The sequence below is a fragment of the Myxine glutinosa genome, chromosome 5, assembly GCF_964187855.1.
Source record: "Myxine glutinosa chromosome 5, kmMyxGlut1.1, whole genome shotgun sequence".
In the NCBI taxonomy this organism is placed as follows: domain Eukaryota; kingdom Metazoa; phylum Chordata; class Myxini; order Myxiniformes; family Myxinidae; genus Myxine; species Myxine glutinosa.
In genome coordinates this window covers 171,064,109-171,080,163 of record NC_136265.1, presented here as the reverse complement: position 1 = coordinate 171,080,163, position 16,055 = coordinate 171,064,109, and the positions used below count along the sequence as shown (strand labels likewise).

At 44.3% G+C, this 16,055-nt stretch overlaps 1 protein-coding gene across 1 annotated transcript in view; it reads right to left on the bottom strand.

The window, feature by feature from the left end:
• The window catches only part of LOC137426745 (uncharacterized), an 89,944-nt gene that overhangs the window by 21,397 nt on the left and 52,492 nt on the right, over positions 1 to 16,055 (bottom strand). Inside the window, exons 18-20 of the mRNA XM_068115574.2 lie at positions 11,796 to 11,946; positions 11,468 to 11,551; positions 11,070 to 11,183 (exon numbers count right to left, since the gene is read on the bottom strand). Coding sequence (XP_067971675.2) covers positions 11,070 to 11,183; positions 11,468 to 11,551; positions 11,796 to 11,946 — 349 coding nt within the window. The remainder of the gene's footprint in view (positions 1 to 11,069; positions 11,184 to 11,467; positions 11,552 to 11,795; positions 11,947 to 16,055) is intronic.

The following is a 16,055-nucleotide window of genomic DNA, read 5'->3' as shown; positions in this document are numbered from 1 at the left end:
GGCAAATTTGATTGGTTAGGAGGGAGAGAAGACGAATTTGGTTTATGGGAGGAACGGGGAAGACAGTAGGGACGTTTGTTGATGTGTAAAGTAGATGTTTATGGGTAGTGTTGTGTTTTGTGGATACAGTAAGGGGTAAGGGAGGGGCAATGTAGGTTACCTGGTGGGGGGCGGGCGTACGGTAGGAACGTACCTGTCTCACCTGGTTCCCATGTGCCCCTAGTGTGCATTACCTTGTATTGCGTGCACTTTTGCGCCCTTACCACCTTACTCACTTGTCTTCTTTTGTCTCCCACCTCCGAGGATCTGGCTTTGGGGCAGAGAGAGAGGAGAGAGAGGTGCTGGCTCCGCAGTTGTGGGCCTGTACTTCCGCTGCTTGCTGCCTGGATCGATACACCATATGGACCGCAATTTTTGTGGCCGCCCACAATGGACCGCAGTTCTTTTGCGGTCAAGCACCACCCGTGGATGGACCTCTGGGTCAACGTGGCACCTATGCCATACAGGTGAACCACTTTTAGTTGGCCCCCCTGACGGCCACAATTTAGAAATGGACGCGGTTGGCGCCTTTCTTTATTTCTAAAGAAGCCAGAAGGCCAAGTGCACTCCATGAAGGCAAGACCAGCGGCAGAACATCGGCCGGCTGCGACACCACCGGTGACCATGGACACTTGATTGTGCATTTATTATTGAACACTTTATTGGTGCACCGGATGGTGCTGACTGTGCATAATGGGGTGGTGCTTTTGGTGCTTGGACGGGGTGCTCTGCACATTATTAAAGGCCGTAGGGCCACAGGGCACTCGTGGGTTGGTGTATCGATGCTGGCATGCGTGCTCTCTCTCTATGCATAACATCTGCATGTGTTCCTCAAAGAACAGGTCCTGGATCGTAGTGTAAATATCAGTCTTGTATAAATGATGCTCCCTACCGGCTGTATGTTTAGTTTGAGGATGCTTTCCGCGATTCGGTTATCCTGTGGGTGTGTTTCTGTTAGAAGAAGGGTGCAACGTCGCAGGGGGACATATTTACTCATTTGTGAACATCTGTAAAACTGTCGCACTCAGGGTTGAGTTAATAGTAGAGGGAACTACATCTGAGTGCCACACTAACGTAGGTAAAAATTTATCGGGTCGGGACGCCCCGAGGTAGAGAAGGGTCCAATGTTGCGGATATGGGATTTGCATCCATCCGTATCCGCTTGTAAATATTCCCCTATTTCCTCAAGACTTCCCAACTATCCCCAATCCCCCATTCCCTAGTCCCATTGGCTGTAAACAACACTCTGTAGACCCGACCTCCCCCTATTTCCCCCCATTAAATGTCGCATCCAGGTCCACCGCATCTCACGGAGACAACTATAGGACATCTTGCTAGTTATTCTTAGTCTATGTCAGTTAAGGATTCGTTTCCATTAATTCTGACCCTTCGTTGCACCAGAATGTGATTGTATGGCACCGTTAGGAAGTTTAGGACCTCCCAATACCTCCCCGCAGCTCTTCCTCACGGTTCAGAAACAACAACAGCAACGGCGGCGGCGTGCACAGGGAGTGCGCGTCCTCACTCCGGCTTGGTTGGTAGGGGGTGTTGGGAGGGCACGAGGCCTTCCCCACGAGCCGCCATCAAACATGTGCTCGACGGGGTTACCAAATAGGGGCTCCCTGTCAGCTCCTCGTCAGGGCGGAGCCCGGTAACCCCCGCACCCAATGGAAGCGGCGGACCGGTCCCATCTGGGGCGGAGCCAACCAGCCGAGGGCGTGTCACTCCCCGTTGAGCATGCGCAGCCGAGGGAGGTGACGTCAGATGCGCGCTGAGCTTGGAGAAAGAAAGACGCCACCTCCGAGCGCTGTGAGGCCTCCCTGCATCTCTTGGACCGTGCTTGATCCTGTCCCCGAGCCAAGGTGCACCTTGTGCTATCGAACTACCTGTCCTTCCCTGCCATCAATCCCTGTGTAAGTCAGCCTTGTTCCGTTTGTCTGTGGTCTGTCTGGGATAAAATAAGATTGTAACTAAGTGCCTATCTCTTCTGTGCCTTTACCTCACTACCTTGTAATCTACCCCTTTTCTCCCCCACTGTAATTATATCCTCCTCCGGAGGTCTTGAGAACTGTACCCCTGGCGTCGTTTCATTTATCCCAGTCGTTGTGTCCTTTCCATCATTGATTTAGCATAGCGCGATTTGGTCAACGTTTGGGTGGAATCGGGGTCTAGTCGGGGAATAACTGTTAGGTCGCGGTAATACACCACCGCTCGGTCGAAATAACATCTAATCCGCGATCCGTAACAATATATACATACATACATATAGTGTCCTGTCACCCGGGATTAACACGGCTTGGTGACAAATAGCCATAATGGTCCTTTATGCCGAGGCGCATAGCCGAAACTATGGCGGTTGGTCCGTCGTGTGTGGGTGAAGGAAATCAAAGCGCTTACCTCAGACGGAAGCCACACAGGTTTAACAAATAAAAGTACCACGATAATTTAATGAAAATAAATATCATACGAAAGTGGTGAACATGAAAGGTGAGGTAAAACTAAATTTTAATTTGAGACGTCTCCACTCAGTCACAAAAACAGACAAGGGGAAAATAACTAAAATAAAATAAATTGTTTAAAGCTGCCTGGCACTCAGCTTTGCGTCCCAAATGGCTTTTAGGAGCTTACTGGTCGTCGAAGCTTACTGGTCGTCGAAGCTTAAAGCCCCACAGGCGGGAAACACACAGAATGGTGGCAGCGCCGCGTACGTCGCAGCCACCGGCATAAGGCAAGCAGATAGGACAGCCTCCTTCACCTCCGAAGAGCACCACAGCAAAAACAACACCTAACAATGCTGCCCACACAGCCAAGAGCTCCCCACTCTCTTCAAAAGTGCACTCAAACTCCAGGCTCCAGGACCACACAATGACACCGCCTTCCTTGTCCAAAAAACGAGCCATAGAGAGAGAGATTCTTCTTCCTCTCGAAGCTTCTCTGCTCTCTGACGTCACCTGACCAGTGGCCGAGCTCCGTCAAAACACCACATGTCCTCTCCAAGACCAAGTATGAAGCTCGGGGCGTGGCCTACCGGTTACGATCCTTTAGAGGCAGGGTTTAGCCATCGATCGAGAATGTTTGGCTTCTGTCGGCAATTCTGCCGGTTATTTGTGGATTAATGACGGTTTGAATGGCCGACCTTGTAAATGTAAAAAAAACAACATAGGGAAAAGCCACAGGAGGCAATCACAAACTGGGGGAAAACTACTTTAACCCCTATCGAGATAACACTGCTCCACCCCCCCCCCCCCCCTGTGTGAAGACATAAACAAACTTATGCTCCAGTTTCCCTACTCAATACATCGAGATGTCTCCTACACGTCCACGGTCCATGCTACACCTATACAATCCTGGCTGCACGATGGTATATCATCCTCTACCCCCACAAACATAACAATATATATATATAGTATATATATATATATATATATATATATATATATATATATATATATATATATATATATACACATACACATATATATATACATATATATATATATATATATATACATATACACATACACATATATATATACATATATATATATATATATATACATATATATATATATATATATATATATATATATATATATACATATATATATACATATATATATATATATATATATATATATATATATATATATATACATATATATATACATATATATATACACATATATATATATATATATATATATATATATATATATATATATATATATATATATATATATCTATATATAAAGGAGGAGTGTCTGTGTGTGTGTGTGTGTGTGTGTGTGTCTGTCTGGATGTCCGCTTATAACTCAAGAACTACACATCGGAGAAAAGTTTTAGACACAGATTCGGAATCAGCATAAACTCCTGGTGGTTATAGGCTACTCTGTATTTTAATATCAATGGTTTAAAAAACCGCGCCAGCTGCAATTCCATGGTGTAGTTTGTGGCGGCGCTAGACGTTCGGGGTGTATTGCAATGGTTTGTCGGGTTTGGCTGTGGGTCCAGAATAGCTCCCATTTCCTTATGTTCTTCCACTTTTATTTTGATTCTTCTGTTACAACGCCTTCCTTATCTACCTTATATCCCCCCGACGAGGGCTCTACATAATTTCATGTGGCAGAATTTCGTGCATTTTGAGTGAAAGAAGTGAGACGAAGTTGTAGGAGGAAGAAGAGGCGCGGTAACTGTGGAGGCCTCGATCGTGAGTGGAAATGGCGGGAATTGCGTTTGTATCGCAAAGTAAAGGATCTGCATTCATTTCTGAACTTGCATTGGTGGATTGTTATACATCTGCATTATTTTTCATAAAACAACTTTATGTTGAACTTGAAGGCTCCAAGCACGGACTATATATAGAGCCCTCATTGAGGTAAAATAAAAGTAAAAAGCCTGCTATCACTTGGCAAGCTAGCCGTTCCCCCCTCCCCCTCCCCCTCCCCTCCCCCCTCCCCCTCACCTCCCCCCCTCCCCCTCCCCTCACCCCCTCCCCCTTCCCCTCACCCCTCTCCCCCTCCCCCATCACCTCCCCCCCTCCCCCATCACCTCCCCCCCACCCCCCTCCCCTCTCCTCCTCCCCCTCCCTCCTCTTCTCCCCTCTCCTCCTCCCCCTCCCTCCTCTTCTCCCCTTCCCCCCTCTTCTCCCCTTCCCCCCTCTTCTCCCCTCCCCTCCTCTTCTCCCCTCCCCCCCTCTTCTCCCCTCCCCCCTCTTCTCCCCTCCCCCCTCTTCTCCCCTCCCCCCTCTTCTCCCCTCCCCTCCTCTTCTCCCCTCCCCCCCTCTTCTCCCCTCCCCTCCTCTTCTCCCTCCCCCCCTCTTCTCCCCTCCCCACCCTCTCCTCCCCTCCCCCCCCCGTTCCCCTCCCCGCCCCTTCCTCCTCCCCTCCCTTCCCCCGCCCGGCAATGCCGGGTACTTCCCATGGCCAGCTGTACGTGGGCTGCTCGAGGGTTGGAAAACCAAGCAATCTTTATGTCTTGGCACCAAGTAAGAAAACCAGAAATGTTGTATACCAAGAGGTTTTGAGAAATTGAAAATTGACAAAACGTCATGTAGGAAATGTACTGTGATATTGCTCTAAAATATGCATGTTCTTTTCATCATATATTTGTATTATTCTTATTCAACCCGGGCGAAGCCGGGTACCTCAGCTAGTATATATATATATACTGAAACGCAAAAGAAACTTACCACCTTTGAAACCTTTAAATATCAACAATAACACTGCGTGTAGTAAATGTGTGAACTTATTTGTGGACAATAGTGTCCTCACTGTCAGACAAAACGGTCACGGATGGTCACTTGAACCTTCAATGGTCACTTCATAGCACAGCTGTTGAACAGCCGTTTTGACTGTCAGTGATTAGCCAAGGGGTACGGGATGATTTTAATGAGCTGCACGTGATGTCTTGATATTGGCTTTAAAAAGGCCAGTGCAAAATGGGCATTTCAATCAACATGCCACGATTGTCAAGGGATCAACGGCAGCGTGCCCTGGGCATGCTGCAAGGCGGACTGAGCTACCGTGAGGTGGCACGTCACCTTGGCTGTTCACACCAGATGATATCGGCCCTGGTGGACAGAGACACCCTCCACAACTCTGCAGATGACAGACCTCGATCAGGGAGGCCAAGAGTCACCACTGCAAGGCAGGACAGGCAGATGGTCCGAAGTCACCTGCGGGATCGATTCCGTCCAGCATCCCGCACTGCGGCAGAAACTCCGGGGCGTGCAAACCCACGGATCTCCAATGATACTGCACGAAGACGACTGCATGACTATGGTCGGACTGCCAGAAGACCATACAGAGGCCCCGTGATGACGGCTGCCCATCGCCGCAACCGACAGAGATGGTGCCAGCAGCATCAGCGGTGGACCTTGGCGCAGTGGAACGAGGTCGCTTTCAGCGATGAGTCAAGGTTCTGTGTGGACAGTCCTGATGGGCACCATCTCTGGTGGCCAAGGTCCACCGCTGATGCTGCTGGCACCATCTCTGTCAGTTGCGGCGATGGGCAGCCGTCATCACGGGGCCTCTGTATAGTCTTCTGGCATTCAGACCATAGTCATGCAGTCGTCTTCGTGCAGTATCATTAGAGATCCGTGGGTTTGCACGCCCCGGAGTTTCTGCCGCAGTGCGGGATGCTGGACGGAATCGATCCCGCAGGTGACTTCGGACCATCTGCCTGTCCTGCCTTGCAGTGGTGACTCTTGGCCTCCCTGATCGAGGTCTGTCATCTGCAGAGTTGTGAAGGGTGTCTCTGTCCACCAGGGCCGATATCGTCTGGTGTGAACAGCCAAGGCGACGTGCCACCTCACGGTAGCTCAGTCCGCTTTGCAGCATGCCCAGGGCACGCTGCCATTGATCCCTTGACAATCGTGGCATGTTGATTGAAATGCCCATTTTGCACTGGCCTTTTTAAAGCCAATATCAAGACATCACGTGCAGCTCATTAAAATCATCCCGTACCCCTTGGCTAATCACTGACAGTCAAAACGGCTGTTCAACAGCTGTGCTATGAAGTGACCATTGAAGGTTCAAGTGACCATCCGTGACCGTTTTGTCTGACAGTGAGGACACTATTGTCCACAAATAAGTTCACACATTTACTACACGCAGTGTTATTGTTGATATTTAAAGGTTTCAAAGGTGGTAAGTTTCTTTTGCGTTTCAGTATATATATATATATATATATATATATATATATATATATATATATATATATATATATATATATATATACAGACTTGGCATTTAATATGGAATATTTTTTTTGTGGGGGTGAACTTACTTTTCAAGATGTCTTAGAACCAAAAGTTCATTGGAATTATGTTGAAATTATTCTAGATTTTGTTAATGTGACCTTTAAAAGAAACAAAAACCACATTTGACATTTCGAAACAAATAAATTGATCCTTGAAAGTGATGTAAACTGATATCGAACTCAATTCATGGACAGTACTGTGTTAAACTTCTGTACGTTTTCCAGAAGTATCTCTTTATTTTGCACATTAGCCAAAAAAATTTTAAACAAAATCAAAAGTTAAATTACGACTGGGATTACGGACAGTAAAATTACAGTTCAGTACTTCGTGTAACCCCCACGAGCATTCGGGAGAGCACGTACACGTTGAGGCATGCTGTTCACGAGATTTGCCAAGGTTTTGGACAGGAATCGCTTGCCATGCAGTGACAATAGCCTGCTGCAATTCACGCACAGAGGTCGGCTGCTGGTCCAAGTGGTCGATTTGACGCATTAATTCTGCCCACAAATTCTCTGTCGGATTCATATCCGGGGACATGGCAGGCCACTCCATATGCCCTACACCACGGTCAGCAAGTAAGTGTTGGATCATGCGAGCACGATGAGGCCGTGCATTGTCATCTTGGAAGACAAAGTTTCCTCGAAAGGCTGTACGAGCAAATGGAAGCAATGTTTCTTCCAGAATGCCCCTGTACTTGAACTGGTTCAGGTTTCTATTCAGAACAACCAGGTCAGTTTTGCCCCCTGCACGAAAAGCAGCCCAAACGGTCACCCCACCACCTCCAGCTTGGACTCTTGGCACTATACAATCTTTGTTGTAGGCTTCATGCACTTGTCTGTGCACTCGTACGCGGCCATCTTGACGATTGACCAGAAATCTAGACTCGTCACTGAAGATCACGTGATTCCAGTGTCCTGGCTGCCATTGACGGTGCTCTCTGGCCCACTGCAATCGGCGCTGGCGGTGTTGTCTGGTCAGGCGTGGTTTTCTCAGGGGACGCCTGGCACGATAGCCTGCTTGAACCAGTCATTGGTTGACTAGCCTTCTGGATACAGACACATTTGTCAGTTGCTGCCACTCAGCCCAAAGCCGATTAGCTGACTTGGTACGGCCATTGCGGACTAACCGGTGCAGCTGGCGATCATCCCTCCTTGTGGTTCTGCGGGGACGTCCTGGCCTCGGTATTGCAGTAGGGACACCCCTCTGAGCATTTCCTTTCAGGATCTTTGACACCTGACCTTGAGTGATGCCATACTGCCGAGCAATAGCACGCTGTTTCATGCCGTAATTCCGTAAAGCCACCACTCCATGACAAACAGCATTGTCGAGTTGACGGACCATCTCCAGAGGAAGCGGCAATAACTTTTGGAGACGTGCAGCAGTTGTTTTCCACGAATACAGAACGCAACAACCCTTGTATACCCGACTGTGAAGCCAATCATCAAATGCACCTGTCCGTACATTTTGCCACACCACCTGTGATATAATCCTGTTGTTGACTTCTTGCTGTGACAGACAATCAGTGACATGGTTCTTTGAACAAATAAATCACCAAAGTGTAAAAGAAACTCGCCAGATTGATACACTGAGTTAAGAAAGTAAACCCATGTCAAGAAAAAATATATATTCCATATTAAATGCCAAGTCTGTATATATATATATATATACGCACAAAAACAGTCACCTGAAAAAGTAAGTTTTGACTTTTTCAACATATTTCAACATACAGCTATTTGATCTTCATTTCAACAATATTGATAGATAAAGGTGAAATAATACAACAAATATCATGAAACATTTACATTTTGTAGTCCATTGTATCTATCTATAATTCCAGTAATCTCTGTGTGTATGTTTGTATGTTTGTATGTTTGTATGTTTGTATGTCTGTGACCGCTGTTTCTCGACAACCACGGGTCCGATATACTTTAAACTTGCCAGGTATATTGCTGGGGACCCGAGGATGTGCCTTTTCAAGGTTTCATATTAATCGGACAAGTAGTTACCGAGCTATGTCCAAAAAACGATTCAACCAATCAGAGAGCAGCGAGCTATCACGTGTGCCGAACGTGGCGAACAGACTCTGCCTCGGACGGCACATTTGAGAGCGTATTCATTTATTTCACGTTGGAAAACTATGTTGCCGTTAAACTATGTTTTAAAACTAATTAAAACTAATTTGCGATTCATCGTAACTGCGATTTGCGACCTTCCGGACAGTCAAATGAGGACGTCACTTCCGGACTTACGGATAGTCATAGTGACGCTGAACGTGGCGAGCAGACGCTGCCTCGGACGGCACATTTGAGAGCGTATTCATTTATTTGACGTTGCAATCTGTGTTGATTGTTGTAAGGTACGATCGATTGTAGTACATACATATTTATATTTTGTACATATTCATTACGGGCACGTCACGGGTACGGGTACGGTACGGGTACGGTACGGGTACGGTACGGGTACGGTTCCGGGTACGGTTCCGGGTACGGTACGGTTACGGGTACGCCACGTACGGGCACGTCCTAGTAATTTAAATAAACATAAATGCAAATTTCGCATGTGGAAAAAGTAAGTACACCCCTACATTTATCACCACTTCAAATACCTAAAATTAGAATCAGGTGCACCAGCTCAGGTGCAAATGATTAGAATATCGTTCGAGAGGATATTGGAGGAACCTGTCTTATTTAAACCTCAGACATTTAGTTTGGTTTGCTCTTTGTTGTTGAAGTGTGCATCGTCACCATGCCTAGATCAAAAAAGCTCCCTGAGGCCTTCAGAAAGAAGGTTATAGATGTCTCCGAGTCTGGGAAGGGATTTAAAAAGATCTCCAAACAATTTGAAATCAATCATTCGAATGTCCGGAAGATCATCTACAAGTGGAGAAGATTCCAAACAACTGCCAACTTGTTCAGGCCAGGCCTCCCCAGCAAGTTCAGCCTGAGAGCAGACTGCAAGATGCTGAAATAAGTCTCTAAGAACCCCAGAATGTCATCACGAGACCTACAGGTAGCTCTTGCCACGGTTGATGTCCAAGTGCACGAGTCTACCATTAGAAAGAGGCTGCACAAATTTGATCTACATGGGAGGTGTGCCAGGAGGAAACCTTTGCTGTCCAGAAAGAACATCAGGGCAAGACAAAAGTTTGCCAATGAACACCTAGGCAAAGACCAGCACTTCTGGAACAATGTGCTCTGGACAGTTGAGTCAAAGGTAGAGCTATTTGGCCACAGTACCAGAAGACATGTTTGGCGAAAACCAAAGACAGCATTTGACCACAAGAACCTGATACCAACTGTAAAGCATGGTAGTGGAAATATTATGGTTTGGGGCAGCTTTGCTGCATCAGGGCCTGGGCAGCTCACCATCATAGAATCCACTATGAATTCCTCATTGTACCAGAGGGTGCTAGAGGATAATGTGAGGCCATCTGTCGGAAAGTTGAAGCTCAACCGAAGGTGGACCTTGCAACATGACAATGACCCTAAACATACCAGTAAATCCACCAAGGAATGGCTGAAAAGAAAGAAATGGAGGGTTCTGGAATGGCCAAGTCAAAGCCTGGATCTAAATCCCATCGAGATGTTGTGGGGGGATTTGAAACGAGCTGTGCATGCAAGAAACCCCTCAAACATCGCACAGCTGAAAGAATTCTGCATGGAGGAGTGGGCAAAAATTTCTCCCAGTCGATGTCAGAGACTGGTAGACAGTTATAAGAAACGCCTACTTGAGGTTGTTTCTGCCAAAGGGGGCAATACCACCTATTAGAGCCAAGGGTGTACTTACTTTTTCCACAAGCGAAATTTGCATTTATGTTTATTTAAATTATACAATGGACTACAAAATGTAAATGTTTCACGATATTTGTTATATTATATCACCTTTATCTTTCAATATTGTTGAAATGAAGATCAAATAGCTGTATGTTGAAATATGTTGAAAAAGTCAAAACTTTACATGGGGTGTACTTACTTTTTCACGTGACTGCATATATATATATATATATATACATATTTGCATTTCATGAGGTTCAGTGTTAAGGCACGTGTTTGACCTTCAACCAATTGTGCTTCATTAAGAATCAGTTGCTTTTGGGTTTGTCACCTGTGGCTGTGGGTATATGCATGGTACACTGCATATGTGAGTTGTTGGGATTGGGGAGTGGGGATGGTCAAGGTGGATAAAATGTTATCCTTATGTAAAGCAAAGTTTCACATCTGCAAAGTTATTGTAATAAATCACTTTGATAAAAGCAATCAGGCTCACTCACCTTCGCTTGAAGATTCTCTCCTGGCGATTGCTGTTCCTGAGATACGGTTGATCTGCTAACAGGTACTTCTTCTTCAACAGTGTACCTGTATCTGTCTGCACTCTTCTCGTAGTCCTGTTGATGCAAGTTCATAAAATCGAGTGAAAAACTAGTTTAATGATGCAAAAAACTGCAGTGTGACCTGTAATAAAATTATGTACTGTATTTAGCAAATTGGGTCCCGCAATTTAATCGACTTGTAATAATTTAGCAAAATGGAGAAGATTGTCATGGGGCCCGCAAGGCTAACCCCCGCTCTAGCAGGGAAAATGGCCTTAAATGCCTGTTGTGTTGTTGTTGTATTTAGCAAACAATGAACGTTTGTGACAATGTTTAAAGGGAACGTGAAATGCATTTACCTGTATCAAGGAGAAATATTCATGACCGAGGTTTTCGGTTGCAGTTTCATCTTTTCCCTTTGACCTTATTTCATCGACCAGTTTCTACAGGTAAAGTAAAAGGATAATTTTCCATGCACGAGACGTGAATTCCATAACGTTATCAAAGGTACCAGGAAATACCATAAAACTTTTTACATGAACTGCTTGGCTCGTCATGTCCAACACAAAACTTGCAAATGATCATACAGCCAGTCTTTTATTGATCCCTTCACTCAAACGTGTACATAACCATCTTGAGGAACACACAGAAGGCTAGGATCATGCACTTTGGTGGTTTGCTCCTTACCGTTTGATCCACCACCTTCTTCTGGAGGCTTTCGGGCGTCTCGTGGTCTGTCAGTTCAGGCTTAGGCAGCTTCTTCAGCCACGTGTCCAGATTGTTGTATGACGTGTTGTAATTACTTTGCAGCCTTTCACATTCTTCCAATGCCTTCAATCTGCAACAACCAAAACAACAACAAAAAGCCATGATGCATATCCTCAGCCCCCAAGGAGTGGTTATAAAGTTGCAGCACGATTTGATATTCCCAGGTCTTTCCGAGAGATAAATGTGCTCAATGAAAGACTGGTTTCTGCTACTTCACACATGGCATCGTTGGTTTGTGGGTGTTTTTGAAAAGCAATCACTTTACTACGTACACACCGGGGTTAGTTTGGGTCGTGGTGGGGAGAAATGGGCACACACATGAAGGAGAAGGTCAAAAGTTCCACTATATTTGCATGTGTCATCAAAATGTGATCCCTAAGATGGCAGAAACATAATGCAGTTATCTATATAATACGTTGGAAATATAAAAATCATTCCTTTTCTCCAACATCCTCATTTCAGATAGTAAATTCGGATTCAGACCTGGTCACTCCACCTTGGACATGCTGCTTCTACTCACTCAACAATGGATGGAGGCCCTCAATGTCAGACATGAGATCAGGGCCGTCTCTTTGGACATATCTCGAGCTTTCAATAGAGTCTGGCATCCCGTCTTGCTCTCCAAACTGTCTGCCTATGGAATACAAGGCTAACTACATTATTGGATTACTCACTTCCTTCACTCTCGTAGCTAACGTGTGGCTCTCAACGGAACTCTTTCTGCTCCTCTCCCTGTCAAGGCTGGAGTGCCCCAACCAAGGCCGTCTTTTAGGCCCTATATTATTCATAATCTTCATGAATGATCTTTCTGACTCTCTGGAAAATCCTCTTTATCTATTTGCTGATGACGCCACTCTCTGCTGTGACATCCTTCGTCCTTCTGACAGACAGGCAGCAGCCTCTTCCCTCTCCATAGACCTTTGCAAAATCACAAACTGGTCAAATACTTGGAATAGTATGTCTTTCAATCCTGAGAAATCCCACACACAGCCTCTCCCTCCAAAATAATCATTCCACAAACCCTCCCATCTACTTTCTCAACAACTCAAAGTAGTTCAGTCACTCAAACTCTTGGCTCTCACTCTCAGCCATGATCTTTCTGGGAATCCACATTTCAGGGTTGGCCTCCAAAGCCAGATGCCAACTGGGCATCCTCCATCGTGCAAAGTCTTTCTTGACACACCTGAGCTCCTATCCACCAACTTAAGGCGTTCATATGCAGCTTGATGGAATACTGTTCTCCCCTCTGGGCCGGTGCTCCTGCCTCACACCTAGCTCAGCTTCACGCAGTTGAAACCAAAGCATTCAGAATCATTGGAATCTCCTGCGATGAAGCTGATTCTGAGGGCCTTTCACTCTCTCACCGCAGGCAGGTAGGTGGTCTTTCTGTCTTCTACCGACTCCTCTCCGGCCTTGCTCCCCCTGCTCTGTCTGTGCTCTGTCCCCCAAATATTCCTGCAGGACGCACAAGATCTGCCAGCAACCCTCTTATGGTGAAACTGCCAAAATCAAGACTCTCTGCTCACCTTCACTCTTTCATTCCTCTTTACTCCTGCCTCTGGAACAAACTCCCTCACTCTCTTCAATCCATCTCCTCCCTCCAGGTCTTGAAAACAGCTGTTCACCACCATCTCTTATCTTCCCCCATCCAAAACCTTGATCTTTTCTACCCCCGCTAATTCACCCCAGATACATTTTTTCGAAATTCCAACTTCTTTCCTGGAAGACCTTGCAGTGTCCATATGTTTTGTACCTCTCGCATCTCCCCCCAAGCCCTCTCCCTCCCACAGTTCTCTCGATGTCCCTGCTCTCAAATGTTGTGTTTGTGTCCTTCCCCCTCTCTCCCCATCTTGTCTACCACTCCCCTTATTTTGTGTTTTTTGTGTCGGTTTGACTTTTTGTGTGATTAATGTTAGCTCTTTTACGAGCCTCGATCTTGTATTAAAAAATAAAAATAAAAACTACTGCGGTAAGTGTTTTTCATCAATAAAACAAGTGCAGAAAGTGTTTTTCAACTAACACAAGTGCGAAAAGTGGTTGTTCAACACTGGCACGAGTGAGACAAGTGGTTATTCAACACTAATACAAGTGCGAAAAGTAGTTTTTCAACATTCAGAGGTGTGTGAAAGGTGGTTTGCAACACCAGCATGAGTGCTAAAAGTTGTTTTTCAACATGAAGAGGAGTGTGAAAAGTGGTTTTCAACACCAACACAAGTGCGAAAAGTGGTTTTCAACACGAGCACGATTGTTAAAAGTGGTTTTGCAAAACAAAGCATGCGAAAAGTGGTTTTCAACTCCAGCACAAGTGCGTAAAGTGGTTTTCAATGCTCGCACTAGTGCGAAGAGTGGTTTTTCAACACTGGCACCAGTGAGACAAGTGGTTTTGCAACACTACCACAAGTGCAGAAAGGGATTTCCAACACAAGAACAACAGCAGAAGTGGTTTTCAACGCAAGTACAAGTGCGGAAAGTGGTTTCGCCAACACATTCGCCAAACCAATACATCCGCCAAACCAACACATTCGCCAAACCAACACATCCGCCAAACCAACAGATCCGTCAAACCAATACATCTGCCAAAACAACACATCCGCCAAACTAATACATCCGCCAAACCAACACGTGCGCCAAACCAGATGCGCCAAAACAGAATGCAGAAGTGGTTTTCAACACGAGTACAAGTGCGGAAAGTGGTTTTCAACACTAACACAAGTGCAGAAAGTGGTATTTCAACACTAACAAAAGTGAAGAAAATGGTTTTAAGCACTAGCACAACTGCAGCAAGTGTTTTTCATCAATAACACAAGTGCAGAAAGTGGGATTCAACACTAACACAAGTGCAGAAAGTGGTTTTCAACTAATACAAGTGCGAAAAGTGGTTGTTAAACACTGGCACGAGTGAGACAAGTGGTTATTCAACACGAATACAAGTGCGAAAGGTAGTTTTTCAACATTAAGAGGTGTGTGAAAGGTGGTTTGCAACACCAGCACGAGTGCTAAAAGTTGTCTCGGGCGCCCGGCAATACCGCAGTGCAGCTCATAGAGGCTGCATTGGGAGGGAGAGGTGTGCGCTAATTGATTGATTAATTGTATAATTAAAATCAATAAAAGATTATCACAAAATATTTTCTTAATCAATTGGCTAATAGCATAACTAAACCACTAGTGCTTCATCCGAAGATGTATCTTTTAGAAATTTAATTGAATAAGTCATTAATAAAAAATTAATTGATTAATCAATAAATAATGAATCAATTAATCAATAAATAATTAATCGATTAAATGATTAATCAATAAATCAAAAATATCCTTGATAGCCACATCACTTGGTCACTGTCATGTCCAAATATTAGCTTCCCAGCTCAAAAGGTGCCTGAGATATTGGCCAAATGAGAAAGAAAAGAAATAAATGATTAATAATGAAAATAAATAAATAATAATCATTAAAAAATTAAATTCTTAATCAATTCGGTCACAGAAAACATAAACCACCACCATTTCATCAGAATCTGTAACTGAAAAAATTTTTTTTTTAGTAATTAATCGAATAATTAAATAAATAATCGATAAATTGATTAATTGATGAATCTATAAATCAAAAATATCATTGATAGCCACATCACTTGGTCACTCATGTCCAAATATTAGCTTTGGAGCTCAAAAGGTGCCTGAGATATTGGCCAAATGAGAAAGAAAATAAATAAATGATTAATAATGAAAATAAAGAAATAATAATCATTAAAAAATTAAATTATTAATCAATTCGGTCACAGAACACATAAACCACCACCATTTCATCAGAATGTGTAACTTAAAAAAAATAAAATTAGTAATTAATCGAAGAATTAAATAAATAATCGATTAATTGATTAATTGATTAATCAATAAATGAAAAATATCCTTGATAGCCACATCACTTGGTCACTCATGTCCAAATATTAGCTTCGGAGCTCAAAAGATGCCTGAGATATTGGCCAAATGAGAAAGAAAATAAATAAATGATTAATAATGAAAATAAATAAATAATAATCATTAAAAAATTAAATTATTAATCAATTCGGTCATAGAACACATAAACCACCACCACTTCATCAGAATGTGTAACTTTAAAAAAAATTTTTTCGTCATTAATCGAATAATTAAATAAATAATCGATTAATTGATTAATTGATTAATTAA